Source organism: Strix uralensis, chromosome 4, assembly GCF_047716275.1.
Source record: "Strix uralensis isolate ZFMK-TIS-50842 chromosome 4, bStrUra1, whole genome shotgun sequence".
In the NCBI taxonomy this organism is placed as follows: Eukaryota; Metazoa; Chordata; class Aves; order Strigiformes; family Strigidae; genus Strix; species Strix uralensis.
The window spans coordinates 13888229-13913237 of NC_133975.1; the positions used below are offsets into that span (position 1 = coordinate 13888229).

Genomic DNA, 25009 nt, shown 5'->3' on the forward strand with positions numbered 1-25009 from the left:
CTAACTTCATACTGAAGATAAACTACATGGCTCCAGTCCTGTACTATCTTAAGTCATTACTTGAGCTGTGAGTACTGCAGCTTTAAAGCACTTAACTCTGTCACTGTTCTGCAAGGATTATGCTACACAGTCCGATATGCACATACGCTACAGGAAGTAGTGCATATGATTCATATGCATTTACAGGAAGTCTTTACAGCTGTGGTTTATCTTTAAAACAATTCTTCCCATGCATCTAGGGATGCAGTTGTCAAAAATTTGGTTTGGAAGCAGCAGAAATATCTTTAACTATAATTACTGCACATTTAGGGATTCTTTTTACTCCACAACAGTAACTCTACAGGATCCTAAAATTCTACCCATCTTACGTGGCATTTTTCCAACACAGTCACCAGACAACAGAGGAAGTTCTGGGTCGAATCCTCTCCCTATCACCAACCACGCACTCTACATAGGATCAATATAAAGGTACAGGATTTTTCAAACAGATATTCAAATATTGCACCTGCACAATAGATGCTGCAAAGAATTCTCCTTCCCCCATAAAAGATAGTTTTTATGTTTTCCCAGAACTTATGCTTTTATATTAATTAGTTCAAGGGCAAGGCCAAGAATGCTTCAGCAAAGATCTAAGCATTGTGATGAACTAGGGCAACACATGCAATGACTCGAGCATAAGCTTACTTATTAGTGAAGGTATTCCCATTCTTCGTCAATGCATCTCTTTCACAATATTAGTTATTCAAAAGATTGGAAAGAGATACCCCTCACCCACCCTCCCCTTTTTTTTTTTTACCCCTACCATATGATAATGGATGACAAAATGACAACAACTACAACAAAAACTCTCATGTCAGCAGCTAGAAACCCCCTACCTTGCTTGAAATTTATGCCAGTATTGAATGCATGCACCTTAATTTTCCTTCTTTCACTACCTAGAAAAGTATCGGTATAGAAAACCACTAATAGCAAGTTCCACCATTCTTGAATTCCTTCATAATAGAACCTTTTCACACCTGAAGGTTATGGATAATTTTTCCCACCTGCTTGCTCCTGGTTAAATAAGAAAGATATGAAGCATATAATAACATCTATAATGAAAATACAGCAGTTACGATAGGGACATTTAAATCTTTACTGAGATATACTGAGGCTATATGGCCCTCTTCCAGGGAAAAACATTATCCCTTTCTCTTAAATATATGACTCATATATATATGAAACTAAACATATATATGAAGTCAAGTCCAAAAAGAAATTATAGCAACAATTCTTGTACTGACCTATATGGACTAAACATCAGCTTCAAGAGTCAAGTGCAAGTCACTTCTATCTTGTCTGAAATGCTAAGTTAAGAGCCCTTCAACATAACCTGTTCAGTACTGCCTTTTTACCTTCAGTCGCAGGGGTAACTCTTCAGGAGTCTTCCCTGCCAATTCATCATCTTCCTCTTCCTGCATAATCAGGTTAGATGGGATGATTCCCTTTGCATACTTCTTGGTAATTTCAACAAAGTCATCCAAAGCAATAAATTTTTTAGCTAAAAGATAAAATTAATACTTTGAGTAAACAGTATACTACAACACCGTACTGCTCATGAGTTGGAATATTAGTTTTCTTTCCTGGTATTAAAGATGATCTAACTCCAGGCTTCAAAAACTGAACTACCAGTAACACAGATTTACCTTGCAACTTGTCTGAGATCTGTGCTGAAAACAATAAGCAATATATGACTACTATAGATCTTGTCAGACCAGCAGGTAAGTTTATGATACAGGTAAGTAGGAGAACAGAGTGAGTAAACGAAGCTTATCTGCAAGTTAAAAAAAGACTACTGGATGAGGTCACACAGTTTTAAATCATAGGCTATCATATCTTTGGTAACTGCTTGAGAGAAATCTTTAACAGACACATCAAAAAGAATTGTACAGGAACAGTAATGAATTATCTGTATGTTAGTAACTGAAAAACTGACTGATATGGCATTTAACAGTAATTTTTCTGAGTTTAGAAGTTAGATGTATAATTATGGGAAATGCCCAATTATTCATATCTACAAGACTAAATATAGATCATTTACAGTGTATTAATTTAATATACTATGTGGCTGCACAAAGGGCCTCCCCCAAACTATATCAACTGTGATCTAAAACAGATAGCCAACAACAAAATATACTTTGCTCAGTTGCACACAGAGACAAATTTTATCACTCTGCCCTGGAAGATCCTTATCCACTTCTTTGAGTAGAAGGGAGGCAAGAAGTTACTTCCGAAAACTCTAGGGATGCTGCAAGACAGAAGATGCACTGCTTCAAACGCTTTTCACAGCCAGTTCCTTACATTAACATGGATTAGCTAGTTTCTATGGTAGACAAGCTTCATGTTGTTTGTAAAGGAGGATAATTAACAGCAACTTTTTTCCATACACTAAAGCAAATGACATTGCTGTAGATATGAAAGACTTTTGAATGACAAAAATCTGCAATACACCTCCTACACCGTAAATTTAGCTAGTCAGCTGATACAAAGCTATGAAAGTTGGGCTGCTTAATACTAGTTTGAGATTCTAAAGAAACAGAAACCTGAAGTGCTTCACTAAATTTAAAATCAGAGGATTAGTGGGTTTGAGCCTATCAATTTTTTAATTTTAAAAATTGCTACATTTATAGAAGTTATATATAAATATATCAGTATTTAATACTGAAAACACTGTAGATACAGAATAAAATAAAAGTATTTCTGTCAAGATATCTGCTACAGGAAGAGGAGTGTTAAAAGAGTTCAAAAGAAAACCAGCAGCCTGCAATCTATCTTTTGCTTTAATCTCACAACATGGATGTTGCCTTTTGCTTGGACTTTTACTTCCTGCCCCCCCCTCCTCCCATTGCACGAACCTGTATGACCCACAAAATACCACCTGGCATGCCTCCCAAGAAACAAAAAAGCATTTGTTTTTGCTAGCTATTCTTATCATTCACAGACTGTAAGGCGACATCACTCGTACAGAGAAATCAGTGAGACTCCTTAGCTGTTTTGTTGGGGTTCAGATCAAGCCTAATACCAAATTTGTCATCTAAATTTATCGTCCTATTAGGACAAAATAGACAGTGGTAAGATAGTCTTTCTGGTGTGGAATCAGCAAGCAGACGTGGTTAGAACCTCACAAAAATTCCTTAATGGCACTTTTACAGGACCATGGGACATCCTGAGAGGGAAGGAGTTATTAACTTACTACGTATAGATGGCCTATCAAATGTAATGACATGTATACTCTCAGGCACACAACAACTGTCCATTGACAATGTCAGCTCTAATCTTCTGTTTGTACCTCCACTAAGGATAGCCCAGATCAGATATCTGCAAACACATATCTGGCTTAAAAACTATCTTCCAAGTATTGGCAATGTATTAAAACTGAAGGAAGAATCTCCTGCTGGCAAGATAAATGGAGAAACTCAGTGGATCAGAGAAGTAAATGCTGGAGAGTAACAGCTGTCTTGTTCACCCGAGAAAAGATAAAAGCTGTCAGGAGAAGAGGTAACAGCTTAACTCCTACTTTAAGTGTTTGATAAAAACTTTTCGTTTTTAAATGTTATTAGTATTTTGTCACCCAAGTGTCTCTTAAATGGATATAAAAAGTGTATGTTGTAGATTCTGCTTTATTATTCATAGATTTTTTTTTTTCTTCAATTTGGTTATGACAAATTCCCCTGCCTCCCCCATCCACAGTAGAAAAAGAAAAATATGCACATCAATTTCTGCCTACACCTACATGTAGGTTCATTTACTCTCCTGTTATTTTATCTGCCATTTAAGGCTTAAAAAAAAATAAAAAAAGGAATTTGCCAGTTCCTTTTCTGACACTCTTTGAATTACTGAAGAATCCAGAATAAAATGACTTGCTTTGCACTCATGTTCTATCAGCATGTGTCAGTCCAGCGAAGGGATGGAAAGAACACTAGTGGTTTTCACTAAGCATCAGTGCAACATAGCTCCAATGAACATCTACATTACATCTACATACATCTACGTTATGGTATGATGACCAGACAATGAAACACAACAGTCTTATCCTTGAAGGACTATTTCTAGCTTTCCAGAAGTGGCAAACAAGTCACAAAGAACAGCTGATGCACTCTCGTGGAAGATTTGATAGGACTAGAAGCTTAGTCTCCAAAATACTATTGCTCCTGTTACCCCTTTACTCAAACACAGGCACACATCCCTCCCCCTCTTCTGTGAAAGTTAACACAAAACTGAAATACTCCAGTCTTCTTAGGAATGTTGTTATTTTCCAAAGTCACTCATGTCCCATGTAATGAAACCAATCCTTGAATGTAAAGGCCAAAATGACCTAATAAAATTTAAACTCCTTGAAAGATTAGATTTACACCTGCAAACCTCCAGATTTGGCTCACTAAACCACATATGACGCTTTAGTTACAGGTATTCTCAACTACAGATGTATTAGTAAGTAATATGCTTTGTGACATTTAAAAATGCTCTTCAAGAACTGATCTAGATTGCACATGAACTATTTCATATGACCTACTGCATTTCAAGAAAGTGAGATTTTCCAGATAATGATTAATCGAACTGTATGTTAGATAACATTCTTGAAAAACTGCATGTGCTGCGCTGTTCAGAACTTTCCTCCTGAAGGCCCAACAGCATATCAGCATTTCTTAGATACGCAAGGTTAGGGAGAACTTTATTTCAATTCCAACCCCCCCCCCATTACAAAACTCACAGATTTCAGCCTACAAATCTGACCCTGTGTGTGTTGAGTGGTTTAAATTCTCCCCACTACATGACCTAAGCTGCCTCTAAGTTATGAAAGAAGTATCTTGGTGCATCTTTCCTATATTAGTTCTTGAACAAATATGAAAAGACAAACATTAATTACAAAGGAATGGCAAACAGAAGCAAGGCAAATAGAATGAGGGATCTGTCTGCATTAAATGGTTGCATAATTAATTCCCTTATTGTAATCAGAAAGCTTACTACAGTTTAGAACTAAAAAAAACCTTACCGAAAGCGCAAAATTTTTTTTTTGCTGAATAGACTTGTAAGTGCTGAAAGGGCAATAATATAAAAACAAATGACATGCAAACTCCTCTTAGTATACTAATTACTGACAAGTTGACTGTAATGGTGATGTTTTCCGTGAGTTTGCATGCAGATCAGTTATTTACCTTGCACATATAATAAATTGACACTATCGGTTTATAGCAATCCAAACTGGCTATACATTCTTACTCTGGCAACACAAGATTGCTTAGCAAAACAAACTAGAAAACAAAAACCACAGGCAAAGATCGAAAGCAGCAGCATGCACTCACATTCACTGCTCACTAATCGCTCCAGCATTCTTCTTTGCTTCTGCACTGACTTTGGGACTGGGCCAGGTTGCTTCTCACCATCTGGTTCAATAACAGAAGTTTATGGAAAATCAAAGCAGTCAATTAAAGTGATTAAACAATAACTGGAATGTTATTCAAGCTGCAATATTTGGAGAATGGTATTTCCTCAAAGTCAGGAAAAGACAAACACACATATAAACAGGTAAGAAGTGGCTATATAGCTCTCTATATTCCTATGACTGTATTAGAAAAGGGAACAGCATTGACATACTGCTCTAATGGCAGAGTGAGCCAGGTATCTTGAAGACTGGCTTTGTAAATTGAAATATCTAGTCAGGTATCATCAGGATGACTGTTAAGTGGAAAAAAAAAGGGAAAAACACCCGAACACAGTAAAGCCATACAGGATTTATTTTCCAAGAACAGCAAATGTCGAATTAAGATATTTGTAATATTTGGTCACTTAAATGAGTGCTTAAATGAATTGCAACCTACAGCAAGAGTTGGCAGGCCTTTATGAACGAACTTTTTGGTCTCAAGAACACAGTTATTACAAGAGAATTAGAGTTGTTAACACTGTTACTTTTTCTCAAGTAGATCATACATTTACTCTTATCTCATGCCTGATTGCTTATAAAGCCCTTTAAATTTCCAGCCTGTAAGTCTGTATTTTATCAATACCATAAATCAGTTCACAAACAAACCTTCATTGTCAACTTGCCCAACATTTTCCAGTAGTTCAGAAACTGCCAATTGCTTCTTCCTTTTTGGGTTTAATTTCCAATACATGACTAAGGCAGCTTTCCTCACAGCTCTCTCCAAGTCAGTCTCAGATGATAACTTTTTCACTTCTTGCTCATTCTCAGAAGTGATGCCTCAAGAAAAGAAAAATATATTATATACTATTATTCCACACCCTTGCAGAAAGGACAGATTTACCCACAATTTATATTTCTCAGTTTAGTCTGAAACTTCTCAAGTTTCATTCACATTGTGACCACCTAAGTAAATTACTCAAATGCCCTTCTGCGCCCGTTGCTTACCAAATTCTAATCACGTTAAACCGTACATTAAAGTACACTGAAGTACATTAAATTGTACTTCAAAGACTGTGCAAGACATTATCCTTATGTCTTGCTTCAACTTTTGAAGTACAGCAGTTCAGGCAAAAGGTGGTGTGGATATGCATGGGCCACATGTAAAAGGCAGCAAGAATTTAATTACTATTTAATTACAAGAATTATGTTGTTTGTTGTTTTTTTTTTCCTGTAAATAAGAGTTCAGATAGTTGACAGATGAGAGGAGACCATTCCAGGTACGGAAAGCAGCATGAAGGAAGATGTGAATCTTAAAGTGGGAGAAGACAGTGAAAAAGACCAATTAGAAGAGAGGTTGGAGAGGGGCAAAAAACTGAAACAACAACAGATGTGTAGGTGGTGTGTGGTTATATATGACCTTCATGGTCAAAGAAAAGAAGCTTCAATGAAAGGTGGGGAGGGGAAGAACAAGCATGAATTCCATGAAAGAATTCAAGCAAATAATTAATATAAATGCTTTTATGAGCAGTATCAGTAATTAATGCTTTTTAAATTACCTATTGAACAGGCTGTTGGCAACTACTCACATCATCTTGCCATAAACATTCCCATCATATTTTAACCTCTCTTTTCAGTGTTAATATAGTATTATTTCAGATAAAGTGGGAAAAGCAAGCAAAAAAGTCTCAGAGAACCCATACCTCTTCTGTCTGCCAGGCATCTACGCAACAGTTTGACAGCTTCTCTTCGACCTTGCTTAGCAGCAAGGATGAACCAGTCAACCGCATTACAATTGTTAAGTTCTTCATCCTCTTCTTCTGCTAATCTCAAGAAGTGTTTCCCCACCTAGAATAAGTAGGGAACAGAATTTCTTCAATTACTGAAACACTACTCTCTCTTTCTGTCTCTCTCCTCCCACCCCCTGGAACTCAGATAGAATAAAATTCTCTCTGAACAAAAGGTCAGAACATTTGCTCCTAGCACTAAAGAACATAGCTGTAAGTCGATCTTCTTCAGGGAAAGATCGGTTTCCAGAACTGGAAGCAAGAAGGAATTGCAACACATTTGGCCAGGTCAATGAATTAAGTTGCTGTTGGTCTTCAGGCATCTACCAGGATCAGGTAAGGCTCCCTGTGTTAAAAGCTTCCTGGAATTCTAAGTTTCACTGAACTCTTTTCCTCCTGTAACAATGGTCAGACAACACTGCTAGCCTCATTTTAGAAACACAAAAGTTAAGTGTAATAACGTGGTGACAGTGACATTCAGAAATTCAGGTGAAGTTATTGACACAGGGCATTTGACATGGAAGGTGAAATCCCTGACTCATAGTTTAGCCACTGAAGGTAAAGCAAACTCATGATAAATTAGTGAATGGAATAAAATTAAAACTGTTTAAGCATCAATCAAATTCAGTGAAATAGCCTGTAAAAATCCTCCAGGATTACAGGAATTATCAAGCAGTTGCCTATAGTACCGTTTTACAGATAAAAAACCACCACCTTTTTTCTTCCTTCTATAAAACTGAAATACATGATAATATACTAGTAAATGTATTTATGCAATAGCATGAAACACTTCTGCTTATCATACCACAAGGCAACAAAACATTAAATGGCAGAAAGTGGCCAAAACTACTGGACATTTTATCTGCATGACTGGTGAACCTGGGAAATGCTTTTGCTTGGCTCACTGCACTCCCTCTTTCCCTACTGTTACTTCAATTACATTCTAGGACTACTTAATGCAATACCTTAAGAGTAGACATCATAGTGATTAAACCCACAGCACATACAGTGAATCTATCCAAAACTATACAGAAAGAAAAAAAAAATGGACTGAGTAATCCAAAAGCCAGAACTAAACACTGATTACAAAGTCATGCCAGAGCTCAACAGGCAGTGCACAGATACAGTGTCAGACCAAGAAGAGAGTATGAGAAAAAAAAAAAAAATTTCAGCAATTTCCAGGTAATCTATCATCCAACTGCAGCTGTACCTTCAGCTATTTATTTCAAAAAGGAATTGCATGAACAAGTTACATGGTAAATAACACCCTCTGACAAGAACAGCTGTTTCTTGAGCATGTTTATATTTATAGACATTGAGATTTTGAGCAAAGCTTCCAGAGTAGTAGCACTTAATGATGCAGCTCTTAAATTTATAAGGATCCCCTGCACATAGAAACTCATACTGCAATATTAACTAGCAGATTTTGGAATTAATCATGTTACATAAGGCTACTGCAAAAGAAAACAATAGCCTAACACCTGTTTTATGATAGAAGTGTTTTTTGGCTTGACTGTGTTGGTTGATTTTTTTTATTGTTTGGCATTTGTTTTGGGGTTTTTTTGTTGGGTTTTTTTTTGTTGGGGGTGTTTTGGGTTTTTTTTGGAGGTGGGGTTTAGTGAGATTTTGTGGGGGATTTTGTGCGTTTGGTGGTTTTTTTTTTTTGTGGGTTTTTTGTTTGGTTTTTTGTTTGTTTGTTTTGGTTTGGTGTTTGTTTGTTTGTTTTTTAAATTCAACATTAAAATTTAATCATCTACCCCCTCCAAAAAAACCTACAGAACCCAACCTCAAAATCTGAGCAACCAGAAAATATTTTCCTTTTATTTTGATTATAAAATTACAAGCTTTCGTGTATGTTAAAAGTTTTGGTAGCAAAAAAACCCACCTCCAAGTCCCATAACAAACATCAAGGTTTTCCATGAAATACTACTGAAAGGTCTCCCAGCTCTCTCTGAACAAGCCCCATGCAACAGCCACCTTTCACTGTCATAGCAAAGCTCCTACACGGAACCACCTGAAGATGGCTGCAAAGCTCTGGCCCGCAGCAATCAGAGGAAGAACCGATGGGCAAAGGTGTTAACCTCAGATTTGTCATTTAAGCAATCAGGGATTCTCTCTTTCCCATGAGCTAAAACTGTGAAATGAAGTCATAAATGGTAACAGCTTAACACAGATTTTCATACTGTACTTCTCCAAAGGCTGCTCTCACCTGTGGGCTTTGCTAACCCAGGCAGTTACCTCAAGCAGTCCCCTTACAGAGATACTCCGGTTAAAGACACAGAGCTGCCTTTTCTCCATTACAGAATTCCAGCTGTGGGTGTCTCATTTACATAATTGCTGTACAGTTATTTCTGAATAAAGAAACTACATAGAGCTACAGTAATACAGGTTGACAGCCACTCAGAGTGCATTTATTTCCATAGTCATTGCAGGGTTATTTTTGAATAAACTCATAGTAATAACTACAAGCCAGTGAACCGAGTGGTTTCTTGTGTTTGACTTTGTAATTATTAGCAAACAGCACAACAGTGCCATCTCAGCTTTTCATTCGTACTCCTACAAAGGTAAGAAATAAAAACAGATGTTTCGAACTGATTCTAGAGGGACGTATTCAACAATAGAGAAGAAATATTTTTTTAGGGTTTTAAAAACTAAAAGTTAATTCACTCTCCACAAGTCACAAGAAATTTGCACAAAAAAGAAATTACTGTATTTGGGGTTCCTTTTCAGGCAGTCAATTAATTCTTGAGTGCATACTGAAGCAAAATTGTATGCTGGATCCCTTTACGACAAGAATCCTATTATTGTGTGGGAATAGAAACTGTACACAGTTAAAGAACTAAAGAAAGGGAGTGAAGGTAGAATGAATTGAGAAGGATAAAAAATTATTATTTATATACATACATATGCACACATCATACGCTTAGATTACCTAAGGTGTTTCTTATTCAACTGGAAGTTATATCCTGAAAGAATATTTATGGGGTTTGCTTTCTTTTGTGTGGAGGAATAGAGCCAAAATGTTGATTTTACAGGAGCGATCCCCTCAAGGCTAAAGCTTCATCCTCTGCAAAGCCACACCAGCTGTTTCAAAGGTGAGGAATTTGTTAGTGTCTCAGGTTACAACTCCCAGGACAGCCTGCCCCTCAAACAAGTTGAGATGGAGTGGGGAGCAAGCCTGGCATTGCTATATTTTTTTACCAGCTTTAAATGGATTTCTTTCCCATCCCCACCTTCTATTTTTATTTGTAAAAAAAGTGATGATCCTTGGGGAAAAACCCAAACCATCAACAAGCATGTAGGAGACCATAACCACTCCCTTTTGCCATCAAAGCTGAAGCTGGAAAAGAATGCTCAAGTAAAACACTAACCAAGTTAAACACAAATTAAAACCCTTCTAAAGAATTCTAAGTTATTTATACTAGACCAATACACCAGACAATGGAATGCAGTGGAAAACTGGTACAATTTTTCTAAAACTTAAGGGACACCTAAAGTGCTAACACATACAGAGACAGAACTGCCATTATGAATTCAATTCTATCTGCCATAACACAACTAAACATAGCTAATTTCAATAAACAAGGAGGGCCTTCTTTTTAAAAATGTGCTAATTCAACAAAGAAATGGTATAAGAGCAAAACATCAACTAACCTCTGCTCCTGCTAAAGCACCTCAATGGCAGCTTCTTCCACAGAGCCTAGCCTAGGAGTCCTTGTACCTTTGTATATAGTGCAGTGCTGAACTAACAGCATTTAACAGGCCCTATCTGCACACCTCCACAAGTAATTCTTTAGCACATGCATTTAAAAAAAAAAAGCTAAAGCAGTTCTGTAGTTTCTCCATGCTCTCAGCCTACCCTCTCCATTTCCATATGAATCTTAAAGGCTTACACAAGAGTTGGACCTGAAGCCAGTAACACTCAAGCAAGCAGCATTTCTCAAGGTGAAGAAACCATCTGGCATCACCTTTAGTTGAATAGTTTAAAACCAAACCAGATACAGTTCAACTAAAGAAGAGATAATAGTTCTACAGCGGGCAGTGCTACTTTTGGAATTAAGAGCAAACAAAACTGGACAAAGAGCATGTAAAATTACCTCTGTTTGTGCTTTTGGTTCTCCAGCTTTGGCCCTCTCAAGCAGTTCCTCAAAGAGCACTTCAGGTTCTTCCTTCATGCCCTCTATAAATTAATTTGATAAAGAAAATAGTTTACTAGCAATATTTGAAAGTATTTTCTACAACATTGTTGTATGTGGTTGAAGAATTAAAGGATTGTATATAAAAAAATACAACATGAGGGTTTTGCAAGAACAGTAGAAATTAACTCATTACAATGTTTACACTCCTCCATCTCAGCACATTTATCATCACTTGTTATTTGGTATCTGCCACAGGAGGACACATACAGTTTACTTTCTCATTTACTTCTACAGAATTTATTTCTCAATAGAAGAATATTCATTACAATAAATATGAGCACATGTGGAACACATAGTATGGATCAGCTTTTGTATTATTACTATTTTTATTCTTGATAGCACTTCAGTCTTTCACCGGGCAGCCTCTTTATTTACTAGTAGAGCCTTTTCAAGAGTTTTGAAAAATTAACCAGCCTTTGAGAGCTCAGCTTCTCAGTTTCTGGAGCAAGCAGAAATTAACAACAATTACATCTTATAAACCTCACTATTTTGTGTATAGCTCCACACTCACACCTTATTTTTTCCCCTTTCCTTTCTACTGTACACAGACTTAAACAATTTTCTTCAAAAGCATCATATTGCTCCACCATCAATCATAAAAAAAAATCTTGAGAGATTTATCTGACATCCAGTGTTTGTAAAGAATGTCATGCTGCATGCTACTTGATGAATGAAAAATAAGTTTAATGGAAAAGCTGACAAAGGCCAGAACTGCTACTTTTTATGAGATGACTTCTCATAGACTAGTTTGGAAGAATTTTAAAGAGAACAATCAATACAACTTGTATGCTTCAGGTTGGGTAAGTGTGAGAAAGGACAACAGACCACTGATTCAGAGTAACAGCTCTACCAGCCAACCTAAAATTGTAGTTAGAAAGGAAGATCCAGACTCAGTGAGCACCAAAGCTTGACCCGTAGGTAACACATTACCTCACAAGGTCACCAGACACACTGTGATGTTTGGTAGCTACATACTAAGGGCACAGACAGCATACGAAACTGTGGTTAGGAAACAGAGTTTCCAAGTGTAGGAAACTGACTGAGAGAAGCTTTCTGGCATCCACTCAAAACTTAGATTTCAGTCTCTACCTAATTTGGGCAGCAACAACATGAGGAGCTGGTATGCAGCCCCGCTAGCTGAGCTGCCATTCAGTATCAACTCTTTTTCAAAAGGTAGGAGGAAGGAAGAAATAAAGCCCATTCCAAATAATCTCAAGAAGAACAGGGCTACTTACATTCTTTAACATCCCTGGTACTGGGACTATTTCCAAACAAGAATAGGCTACAAGCCAACACTTTCATTAAAATGGATGTATTTTAACAAGAGCAAACCATGAAGTAAGTTTTCTCCTTCACCATGCCACAGTTTTGTCTGCCACGCTCCACTTGGAAAAATACTAATGCCAGATTATAATGTGTTGTCTGGCTAAACAAGGCACATAATGAAAAATAATTTTCATTTAGTACTTGGGTCTTTTCAGAAAGCTGTAAAAATATTATTGTAAAATAGGCAAACAGCATCCCAGCAAAATTAACCACTTAATCTCCTTGCTCTGATGTATAACCAACAGAATTGAACTCCAAACAAGTCAGAAGCCTGTTTTCCAGAAGGCACCACTTACACCAACAGACATCAATCGAGGGCTTTCTGCTTATATTAAACAAGAACTTACAGGAAAGAGCATATTGCTTGAAAGAAACATAATATTTATCCATCTACCCCACCCAAAAGGAAAAAGTTGGGCAAGGCAGTACTTTTGTTTCTTCCCGTGTCTTCACATTCATTAACTTTGCATCAAGATTTCTGCAGCAACAGTCTTGGCTATGGGTTTGTGTTGTTTTTTTTTTTTTTTTCCTGTCCAGGGTTTTCTACATGTTGAGAAGATACCACCACAAATATTTCAGTGATGCTATGGATAAACCAATATAGGAGGCACCATTCATAAGTTAGTGTTTGACAATTCAGCAGAATTTACACACACACAAAAAAGCAAACTATAGAAAGCAGTTTGCTAAACTGATATAAAGCCTAATAAGACGAGTGGTTCTCTGGCAGCTTATACAGGCAAAGTAGCTTCCCTTCTCTCCTGCTCCACTTGTCACACATTGGAGCACAGTATAGCACTGACCCCTTCCATCTCCTGTTCAGATTAATGTCTGCTAGACAGGAACACTTATTACAATAGAAAGCTGCTAAAGCATTCCCATTTTGCTCTTCTACACCACGATATAGTTATGTGATTGCAATCACATTGCAGATTAACATGTAAATAATGTTCTTCATGAAGATGGCAAAAAAAAAAAAAGAAAAATTAAAAATGTGCAGCCCTACAGTCCAACTACCACCTTCACTGAGAAAAAAAGATAAAACATGCTGATATTGCAGGGCAAACTTGTTGAAATGTTTGTTCTAACAGAGCTCACTGCCACGGGAAAGAAATGCTTTCTGCTGTTATTTTCAACCTGTTGCCCAATCCCTCCCACCCAGTTATCACTTCTATGTACTCTCACATGTGACCTATAAATATAAATAAAAGTTAATTAAAATTATGTCTGTGGGTTGGTTCTGTAGTTGTAGGGCAAGGGTGGAAGAGCAGGTTGTGGAGTGTTTTCAAGATCATGCTTAGAATAGCTTTAGTATCATAGTGTTCCCATAACTAGCAATATTTTTCCTTTGCTTAAAGGATAAGCAAGAGGATAAGTAAAAGGATAAAGCGTGAACAACTCATGCTGTGTGGCTGCCATATCAATTTACTTTCTCAAAGTATTTAGGTCAGTCTTTGAAGGTAAAAGGTCCAAAACATAGTCAAAGTGTGTTTTGGAACAAGGATGGACAACACACACTTTCTTTCAGTTCAGCTCAACACTAGAACAAATACTATACAAGAGTAAATGCACCCACCATAAAAATACTACAAAAAGTGGTGATCTGTAACTTATCACCCTTGTTCTTAAGCGTGTTTTTAGTCAGAAAATGTCTTGATGTGTATTCCTCCCACATAAGAGTACTGCAATGGAAATGCTGTCAGTAGAAGCTTTTACTTTCCAGCTTTGCTAAAAACTCATGTCTATTTAATGTCAAATTTTACACTGTCTTGAATATAAGAATTTCCAGAAAAGAGGAACATTCATCTTGCAATACTTCATGCATCTTTTATGACAATTAAAATAGAATTCACTAGCTGTTGTGTGTCAGGTGCATTTATATAAGCCAATGATGTCTATCAGTTATTCAATGTTCACAAGCACTGCAGTCACTCAAATGAAAGCAGTCAAATTTTAGATGGCGCATAGCATGCATATAACAAATTAATACAGGACAGGGACACAGAAGGGTGGTTAGTACTTAATATTTGGCTGTAGTTCCTACCCTGTCACTGAGACCCTGTGTAAACCTCAGTTTGTCATCAAGCTGCCCTGTGGTTCAGTTCCTAATTTACAAAACAATTTAATTCTTCTGCCTTCACAGACGGGTCACTCAACACAAATTATTCAGTGGATATTGAAATCATGGCATTACAAATAAAATCTAAATATTTTATTTTTATTATTCTGTGTGATTAAGTGTTAAGCTTAAGATATGAAATGATATTTTATCCTTTAAATTTTCTCCGTTCCATTAAAAAAAAAAAAGTGAGAAACAAAGAAAGATTTGTCATCTGCAAAGGATGAAGCAGATGTATTTCTGAGTGTGCTGTGTTCATGTCTTCATTTTACAGAAAGCATTTAAACCTCTGAAGTGCTACAGAAATATCCACTTTTGGAACTCAGGCTTTTCATTTAACAGGTTAAAGCTGTTACTTAAAACCTACTTTATTAAAGCACTTAATAAAAAAGACTCAATACAATGAAATTCATAAAGGCTTGTATGCATTTCACAGTCCTACAGCATTTACAAGAGTAAGATAAAGCTGCATATTATTAGCTGATCAACTTCAAAGATGCTATCAAAACATTACTAGTCATTTGTTTACTAGTAAAGTCTGTTTTACAACTCCAGAAAAATAATCCGAATACAGAAGTCCAAACACAGCTGTTTATATAGGTAGGTTGTAGACAGGCTGATGAAAACTAAAGACTACTATTTAGTTTTTGAAACTTTATACATTACTTCGTACAAGATTCAAATTTTGAATCCAGCTTTGCTGCTATAGGCTTAAGTGGAAATTTAGCATTCATTTCAGCATAGGCAGGCACTTTTACTGTTTCTGTTCGGTTTTGGCCAGAAATAGGAAATGTGGCAAAAGGAAACTTTTCAGTTCTTAAAAGAATACTATGTGATACTATGTTAGCATTCAATTATTGTGCCTCACCTCTGAAATTTAGCAATTAAATTGACAAAAGGGCAGTTAATCCATAGTAGGATTTAGTCCAAGTGAGATTGCAAGATATCGGTGCTTAACATTTTTAAGTCACAAAAGGAAGATGCCATCATTAATTAACAAGTATAAGCCTCATCTTTGGACTACATCAAGGATTAAAACCCAACAAACTCTACAACATTCATACAAGGTTTTGAAGAATGGATTTACACAATCTAGATAAGATATCTTTTCAATGCAAAAGATTTTACAGACAACCAGAGTACACTGGGGTTATAAAATTTCCTTCCCATTATTCTGGCACAAATCAATGATGGATGCAACAGATTCTCAACCTTTCTAATACCCTACACATCATTCTAGTTAGACTGACTTGTTGTGAAGTGTTAGATGACATATTTAGCAAAATGTTTTATACACACTTTAGACAAACATGGTTTCAAAAAAAAAGTAGCGTTTTAAATGACACTGTGTATGACACTTCCATTCAAGAGTTCTAAAATATTTAAAGGCACATAAATGATAATCCTTTCACGTAAGGAAAGATTTCTAGTTGTATATACACATACAGAGTGGGTCATACACACACACACCCATGACATAAGACAACCTCAATTTCTTAAGTGCTCTTCTAACTGCTAGGAATCACTTCCTTCCTTCAAAAAAAAAAAAAATCTATTAAAGTTATTTCATAGAGGAGTTGTCAACAGAGTGCATGTTGATTCATAAAAGTGTTTGTTGATTTACTTTCCTACCAGCACAAACACATCAAAGCTCTCATCAGAGTGGACTGACCCAGACAATGGAATTTTAACTCTTATCACCTGCATGCCAGGCACACACAGCGTTCTTCTTAAATCACAGCTGCAGCACCTGAATTCTAGATAAAACAAGAGGGGAAGGACCATGAACAAGAAATACCAAAGTAAAAACCTGGTATTTTATAGGATCACAGTCTCTTATGCCTTTTGAGCTTAAGATTTTACTTGTTCACGCAGTTATTGGGGGCCAGCCCCAAGACCGTTATGTCATCATGCACAATAAATCATTTTTGACATAAACACAAGCCAGGCACTTCCAAGTGCTTTGAACAGTGGAAACCTAGTGAGAACAGGATAAAAGGAAAACTGAAAGCAGTTTCTCAGACAGGAAGCAATAATGAAGACAAAGTATTTATTTGAAATATATAAGTTTAAAAGAAATTACAGGTTTTACAAATGAATATTAAAGCTACATGGGAACTCCACCCAACAAAAGATTAATGCATTAAGCAACGCCCACACTAAGTGTATGAAGAAAACCTATATGGCATACACACTTTATATGATCATAACTACAAGCATTCATTTGGGTTCAGAAATAAAAAGTGACAGGGATGTGCAGGAGGAGGAGGAAAAAACCCATGTGTTGGGGAGAACAAAGGATCTGAGATGACAAGATATAAAACAAGATTTCTGGATTGGCTTTCCCATTTTATTAGTACGGGAAGTGTTCCTGAAGGAAGAGTTTAGTGTATACACAACACATCTGATCCATTCAGTTCTAGCCAGTGGCAACACGCTTCCAAGCTCACTGAATAAACACCCAGAAAAGTATATAAACTTTTTTACCATTTCATGAGAAGATCTGAGAGTTGCCGCAGGTGAAAACTGCTATCAAGGCGGGTCAGTAAAGTGAGCCAAGCAACGATAAATACTCAATCTCACAACTGATCTTCCAAATCTCAGGTTCTTTTTAAATACAGGATTTTAAATGCAGTTTCCTTGATTTTTTGGTTTGAATAAACATGACTAAAGACACACTGAGAAGAATCAGAGCAGCAAAAAGTTCAGAAAGCAGCAATAATGATCTCAACTCCCTTTCAGAAAGTATCACATTCAAAAATATCACAATAAAATTTTTGGGTACATTTAATAAATAACTTAATGAGGTAACTAATCAGAGAAACCAAAAGGCAGAAAACAATTTTCGCTTCTAAATGAGCAATGCATAAAACCTAGTTTAAGAGGTTACACTCTTGTAACAGCAAGTTAGATTTAGTACCCAGATAGAAGTGTCAGAAACAAAAAATCTGCTAGAGTTGTATTTAAAAGCAAAGCCAGACTGAAAAAAAATAAAAGAAAGAAAGTTCTCAGAAATAAGAATGCATCATTGTAAAGGTAAGGTTATGCCAAAACAAAGAAAAATAGAAAAAAACCCCAACGAATTGAAGAGATACACCATGATAAATCAAGAGAAAAAGATCTGGAGAACAACTCAACACAGAACCTCTTACTACCTTTTTATGGCTTTTTCAAGTACACAAGGAGCAGCAAGCTTAGCAGGCAGACTATAGGGCCTATGGAAAATTCAAGGGTAATTGAATATTAAAAAAAAAAAAGAGAAAGCTGCAGTAGAAGATTTACTAAAAGATGTTTGATTGATTGTTTTCTTTCCCTGCCAGGGAACAGCATTGAGAAGCTCCTATGCTGGAATCTCAAACTTAAACAAAGAAGCTATGGTTTCTTTTAATTGTGTTTAAAGCTGTAGTTTCTTTTAATTGTTTATCCAAGTGTTCTATTTAACTATATACAGCAGCGTGTAGCCTCACTTAAAACTGAGAAACGGAAAGCAGCAAGGATGATACCAAAGAGGTACATGATAACAGAGACCATTAGATCTGATATCCACACAAGGCAAATGTGTAAAAGAAAAAAAGCAATCTTTACCCTATGGAGAGGGCAAAGAAAGATATACTGGGTAAAATCAGAAAATCTTGTGTGAGAAGCCTTGACATAAGACATCCCTAAAGGAGTCAAAAGGTTGGAGGACAGGCAGATCGAGCTTGTATTTCTATCTCCAAAGGCAGTGAATAAGGCATCTCACAGAAGTCCTCTAAACAAATTAGAATGTTACATGGATTAGTAAGAGATTAAGAAATAAAAAAGAATAGAAATACACAGCTCTCATTCCCCCAGGAAAAAGGTTATCAGTTTAGGCACACAGGGATATACAATAAGGTCTATATTATTCAATGCATTTATGTGTGAATGAAAACAAAAAGGGGGCTAACAGAGGTGACAAAGTCTGTTGATGATTCTGTGTTATTCAGGTCAAAAACACCTCAGAAGCAATTACTGCAAAAAACCCCAAAATAAAACCTGCAAAATGATTTCATGACTGATTTAAGTGATAAAAGGCCAGATGAAATGCAGTAAATGCAAATCAAGACGACACCTTATCATTGTACACATTACCACTCAGAATAAAACCTTGGAGTTGTAACACACCATTTTATGAAAAAAACAGCTCAGTGCTAGTAAGACACTATTATCAGGGCCTTTTAAGCTGGGGAAGAGACTGAGGAGAATAATACTAGACATACAAAGAATTTGCAAAATGGAGAAGGTAAAAAAAGAGACTATTCAATGTCTTACCATATCCGAAAACTAAAGGGCATCAGCAGTTTAAAAGTATTTAGCCAATACCAAATATTTGTATGAATTTATCAAGCAATCAGACAAACCAAGGGTAGAAGAAAAAAACCCCATAAAGCAGTATCAAATACAAAGGTCTCACCACTGAGAAAGTAAGTCTCTAGGCTGCAAGGTGCTAAAACATTCTGAGAAGGAAAGCTGCTATTGAACACCTTTAACATCTCAGTAAAATATAAACAAAATCAAGTAAGGACAGCAGTAGCACTGCATTTAAAAAAAAGCTCCCTGGCTCTAACATGCATGCTGTAAATCATAGTGTAAAGGATTCTCATGAAAAAGATAATAAGAATCTTGAACCTGAAAAAGTCTGTCACCATTCAGGTTCTCCAATATTAATACTGAGCACTGACAGCAAGTTCTGCAAGCCTTCACACAGAGTTCACAAACTGTAATGCTCCAGTGTTAGTTCAGGTAGGAGAGAAGAAAGAGCTGGATGACATCCAGAGGAAGCAAAACTACACTTCGTATTTTCATTAGCTTTATCCAGAAAAGTAGCTACTTAATGTAAGTGGGTTTTGTTCTTCTAAGAAGTCACAGGATGTCAAGCATTTCCCTCAGCTCCATGTTACTAACTGACAAGAGTAATTTACATGTTTGATGAAGAGTAGTATGGAACAAGATTTCATCCACAAGTCCTTCCACCAGCTAAATCACTGGAGTGGGAACAGGGAGGGAAGATTGTCATCTTTGACATTAGGTCTTCTCCCACACATGAACAAATTGCCCATATACCATGAAGTGTACTCATGTCTGAACTGATCTTTGTCACATTGCACAGCACTGTACTTATTTGAAGCTTCAGTCATACATCACTTACTGCTTTAGCAAGAAGGCCTGTAATCGAATCTGAAAGGGAGTACCATCTGAATTACAAAGAAAATTACTTGCTTTTACTTTGAGAGGATACAAGTATGAATAAACTATGTTCACCACTCAACTCCACCCCTCCCACCATGCTCCACAAGGTAAGCTGAACAAATAAATGTGTAGGTGGAGTCAGACATAACACAGAAAAAGACAGATACAGGATTAGTTACTGTATTTGAAAAAGCATCTTCCATTAGTTTCATTATGATGAACTTGAAGATGGATTTTTATTTTACCTTTTATGTCTAGAGATTTCCACAAAAACATGCCTCTGAAGCACATGTAAAGTTTATCCCATACTTAATATTAATAAAAGTGCCTAAGTGGTACTTGCAGATAAACTTCTATTATCATTAAGTTCAGAGTTATAAATGCACTCTGTTTCACAAGTTTCATCAGGGAAACTAGAGTTTATATTAAACTGTAGCTATCTAACTCAGCAATGGATTAGCTTGGAAAAGAAACAGTCAGTAACAGCTCAAGAACATGCTATAAATCCTGTCCCAAAGGAAGTTAGGGTGGTGCACAGAAAGGATGCGTATCACCTTAATTATTACCATCAACATCCACACGGAAAATTAGCTTGCTGGAAGCCAGTCATTTTTTTAACATTAATTTTTCATCCTCAGTTTGCATTTAAGGGCCCCGAAATGTGTTCTGTCCCCTGGACTTCAATGCCTTCTGTAGAATAAAGCTAAAGCTAAAAAGCACTGTTTGGCTTCTTAAAAAACAAGCATCCAGCTGCTAAAGACAACCCACCTGCAAAAACTGTATTTGTAGACTGCTTTGAAGCATTGGCATCTTTCATCTCTGGCCAACTGAATGGGATTCTCAAACCACTGTTATAAGAGAGTTCTCTCTCCTACTCCTCAGCTTTCATCAGTCTTGTTCTCTATGCATCCAATATTTAGCTTTGCTAGGGTACAGCCAGAAAGAGAAGCTGTTATAGCTTCTTATGAAGTCAGTAGAGGTCTTACTACACAGTTCAAAACTATGATAGGACTGTATTGCAACCATCTGGTCTGTTTGGGCTACTAACAACAAACAAAAAAACAAACCGGGACTGAAACATCAGAAATAACAGCCTGTCACGAACATGAAGCAGTTAATTTGCTAGAAGACTGAATGAAGTTGCTTTAAGAAGTTCACAATTAAAAATACCAGCTGCAGATTCTCAGTAATAGCTCATTTGCTATTACGAAGAAAGTTTTAGAATGTTGAAATATGAAAATTTTATAACATTAGTTAGGAAGCAAGCAACAAGACTGCATGCACATACGAAGTAAATAATGCAGGCATATGTGTTCAAACAACAAACAGCCAAAGAAAAAGTAGGAAAATGAAAGCTTAAGGGAGTGCCTGCCCATGGGTATCAACCAAACCAGATACAGCAGAACACATGTTGTGCAAAATCTCCCTAGAAGATATGTCTTTTGGAGTCATGTTCTATATAATACCTCCAGTCCCTTTTGGAAGTCTATGGTGGTAATTCTGATACAGTGTTACACAGGATTTTTTTTGCAAGAAAAGTCCCTTCTGTAAGCACAAATCTGGTAAGTTAACCAAAACCCAAATTCAAAATTTTCAGGGAACAGCACACAGCTTTTTATTACAGATTTTGTTTTCACTATGAAATAAGCTTTCTAGAACCTCAGACACATTTAGGAGCAAAGGCATACATATATTAATGACAAAATAAAAATCCTTTCATTTGCGAGAAGATGCTATGTAAGCATATCTCCAAAGGGAAAGGTATCTGATTTCCTTCTTTCAGGAAAAAGAGATTTAAACTGTTCATCCACAGGTAAATTGTCTATTATCAATGTGCTTTTAGAAAAAGTTGATCTGTACATTTTGTGACAAAAATGTAGGTTCTAATAGCTTTTGTGTGTCACTGGATTGTACTGTCAAGCTTTCAGCGTTCAGCAGAACCAGTATGAGTCTCTAGAGAAATCCTCCTACTCACTTTCCACAAGCTCCAAAAGTTCAGCGGTATCGTGTGCAGTACCTATGTAGGAGTAAAGTTTCTGGAAAGACTGACATTCCACTTAAAAGCAGGCATTAAGCTTCATGTCATAAGCATGATTTGTACATACAGAATATAATAACACAAACAGAGGAACTGACTGGAGAGGGAGAAATATTTTGTACAACAAATGTCATTGTTTTGATAAATGGTTTTATTAACTTCAGATGCTTATTTGCTCATCCATGAGTGTTGAATCCTTTCATCCATTCAGAAGCCTCCTGGATTCTTTTCTTAACTGCAAAGTAAGGGCTTGGTACAATTCAGAGTACATTGCATTTTTTTCTTCTATGCACCTCAACTTCCATGGTTAGAGCTTAAAATGGTCCTACTTGCCCCAAGAACAATTAAAAAATATTTATATTAGCACACATTGCCAGGCATTCTATTTTAAAAGGTGATAACAGGGACGGGAGAGAAGGGAATAACATTTGTTTACAGAGGTGTAGAAGAGTAGGACTCAACTCTGCTTTCTCTGGGAGCAACAATGCATTTGTAGATATGACAATAGTCTTAGTCACACCACAATTGCATGTCATCAAATAGCATTAAATTGAAAAGGGAACATCTTCTGCACCCCCACAAAATGAAGGCAAACTGTCAGGAGAACAGTAAAAAAACCCTAAGGCATGTAGGTGGAAGACTAAGGGTGATATTATAGGGACTATAAATTTTAAAAGTGGAGGGAAAACGATTCTTAAAAGGTATTTCTTTCTAGCATAGCTATGATTGTACAATGATCATTTAAAGTCATTAAAATAATTTTACACACAACTAATGAGACAGCCCTGCTGCTTTTTCTATGCAGGCATCTCTGATTAAATTCTTTTTGGATGAGCTGGGATAAATCTAACATTTTCCAAAACTAAATTGTTAAAAATAAGTTTTTTGTTATTTCTCAGTTGATAATCATCATTATTAACCTTCCCCAACAAAAAGAAAAAAAGTGGGGTGGTGGGGTGGGGAAGAGAAATGCAACCTGCAGAAAAGCAATGTGAGAAAGAGTTGAGATCATAAACCTCACCAAGCCCACATATTTTTGTAGGTGAACACCTAAAGTTATCCTAACAACCTGCACAATGCTCAATGGAATTTCAGCAATTCTGCAGTTTAAGCTCTCCACCACACAGACACTCTAGCAGTTCATTAGCTTACTGTCAAAATACAGTAAATGGGTCTTAAAAAAAACCCATCGTGACTGCTTTGCAAGTCCACAGTACCTTATTACCTTGCTTAGTAAGCACTTCTAATAATCAAGTGACTTTGCAAAGGATTGGTTTTATCTTCCAGTGTACTGTTTTGAGTTTCACCTCCCAACTTTCGCAATGAAGTGGGCCTGCTGCTGCAAGGGGCCCTCTAGCAGCACAAGTTTCAAGTCTCTCCCTGATTATTGTAGTGTAACAGGGATTTGCTGGAGTTTTATTTGAAGATGAATGTACAGGTATTAGGTACTTCCAGATAATACTGCAAAATATCTCCAGAAGTTAGCAGTTCATGCTGCTGATGAGTGCAGATGCACTCTATTTGAGAAATAGTTCAGATGAGGAATGTGCTTTTAACTTTCCAACTGTTCCCATTTAATGCATTTTGTTTGCACAGTGGAACATACATGCTGGATTCTTTTTGGAGGAAACTAAATTGAAAGATTGTATTCCAACCACAAGATTAACTTTTTAAATGTGTGCAATAGGAACCTTGAGTCCTTAGCACAGAGCCACTCCTATTTCATTACCTGATTTACTAATGTGAATACAGCTCTTCCCCTTCTACCTGTCAGCGGCTCATTTCTACCCTTCTAACACCCTGGGACTATGCTAGAATGAAGATTTTGTTATCACAAACTAACACAGATTAGGAAATTGATCCCCCCCCCCCCCCGAAACAATAATGGAGGAAGATTGAGCTAGAGCACTTTCCTTAATCTGTTTCATTGTGTGAATGCAAAAATTGTTACCAGTATCTTTGTTATCAGCTGAAGAAAACATCTAGGCATTTCAAATGGTGAAAGAGGCAAAGATGGAGAATCTTTCCTCAAATAAATGGGTGGTCCAATCCTACTCCCATGTATGGTAAAAACACCAGCATGTTATTGATAACAATAGTAGCAGATCTGAAAAAGCCAATTCCTATTGTTCTGCACCAACTTGACTATGTCCCAAAATTTTACCTTAAAACACAGTCATTAACTTTTGTTTGGATAGAATCTTTTCTCCCCCACAGCAATGCTTGGCAAATAAGCTTTCCAGGAGCCTGAGTAATTACAGGTAAAGTTGAAGGGACATTAATAAACTGACAGATAAATTATGAAGTAATTAATACTTCAAGGCATAATCCTCCCCTTCCAACAATCAAAGATTTTTCTGAGATTTCTTCAAGCTTTGCACAAATATTTCACTTTGCCTCAAGAGTTAGCCTGTACAAGGAAACCGCCAGAAAATGAAGACACAGAAGTGCTAAAATAGAGCTTTGAAGCAAAGGTTCTTTGTAACCTTAAGTGGAAGAGGCTAACACTCGGAAAATATTTGTAAATTAGAGAGGTTCACTATTCGTTAGCTATCATTTAGCAGTGCGATGGAGACACTGTTGTACATTGTTACAATGCATTGTAAACTGTTAAGAAGAATTTTTTTGTACTATTTATAAATTTTAAGTCACACAATTTATAAAATAATTCTCTTCCAGGAGATACAAAAACAACCTCATAACCTTCCTAAGTACAAGCAGAACTCAGCACGTTTACAAACAAAACATAAGAAATTGATTTCTGTCTGCAAAGCTCTCAGTACAAATACCTTCCCCATATATTCTCAGTTCTAGAAAGAGATTTGTGCATATTTCCTTAACAGCAAAACATGGACAAAACAAAAATTACTTCCTTAACCAAAGAGATGTTTCTTCAAGTACTGCAACTTAGCTTTGTAATGCTCTCAAAAC

At 36.5% G+C, this 25009-nt stretch overlaps 1 protein-coding gene across 3 annotated transcripts in view; it reads right to left on the bottom strand.

The window, feature by feature from the left end:
- Positions 1 to 25009, bottom strand: part of WFS1 (wolframin ER transmembrane glycoprotein) — a 36066-nt gene that overhangs the window by 2990 nt on the left and 8067 nt on the right. For all 3 annotated transcript variants that reach the window (XM_074865703.1, XM_074865702.1, XM_074865701.1), the window contains 5 exons: positions 11283 to 11365; positions 7102 to 7246; positions 6068 to 6238; positions 5343 to 5423; positions 1395 to 1540 (listed from right to left, as the gene is read on the bottom strand). In XM_074865703.1, coding sequence (XP_074721804.1) covers positions 1395 to 1540; positions 5343 to 5423; positions 6068 to 6238; positions 7102 to 7246; positions 11283 to 11365 — 626 coding nt within the window. The remainder of the gene's footprint in view (positions 1 to 1394; positions 1541 to 5342; positions 5424 to 6067; positions 6239 to 7101; positions 7247 to 11282; positions 11366 to 25009) is intronic.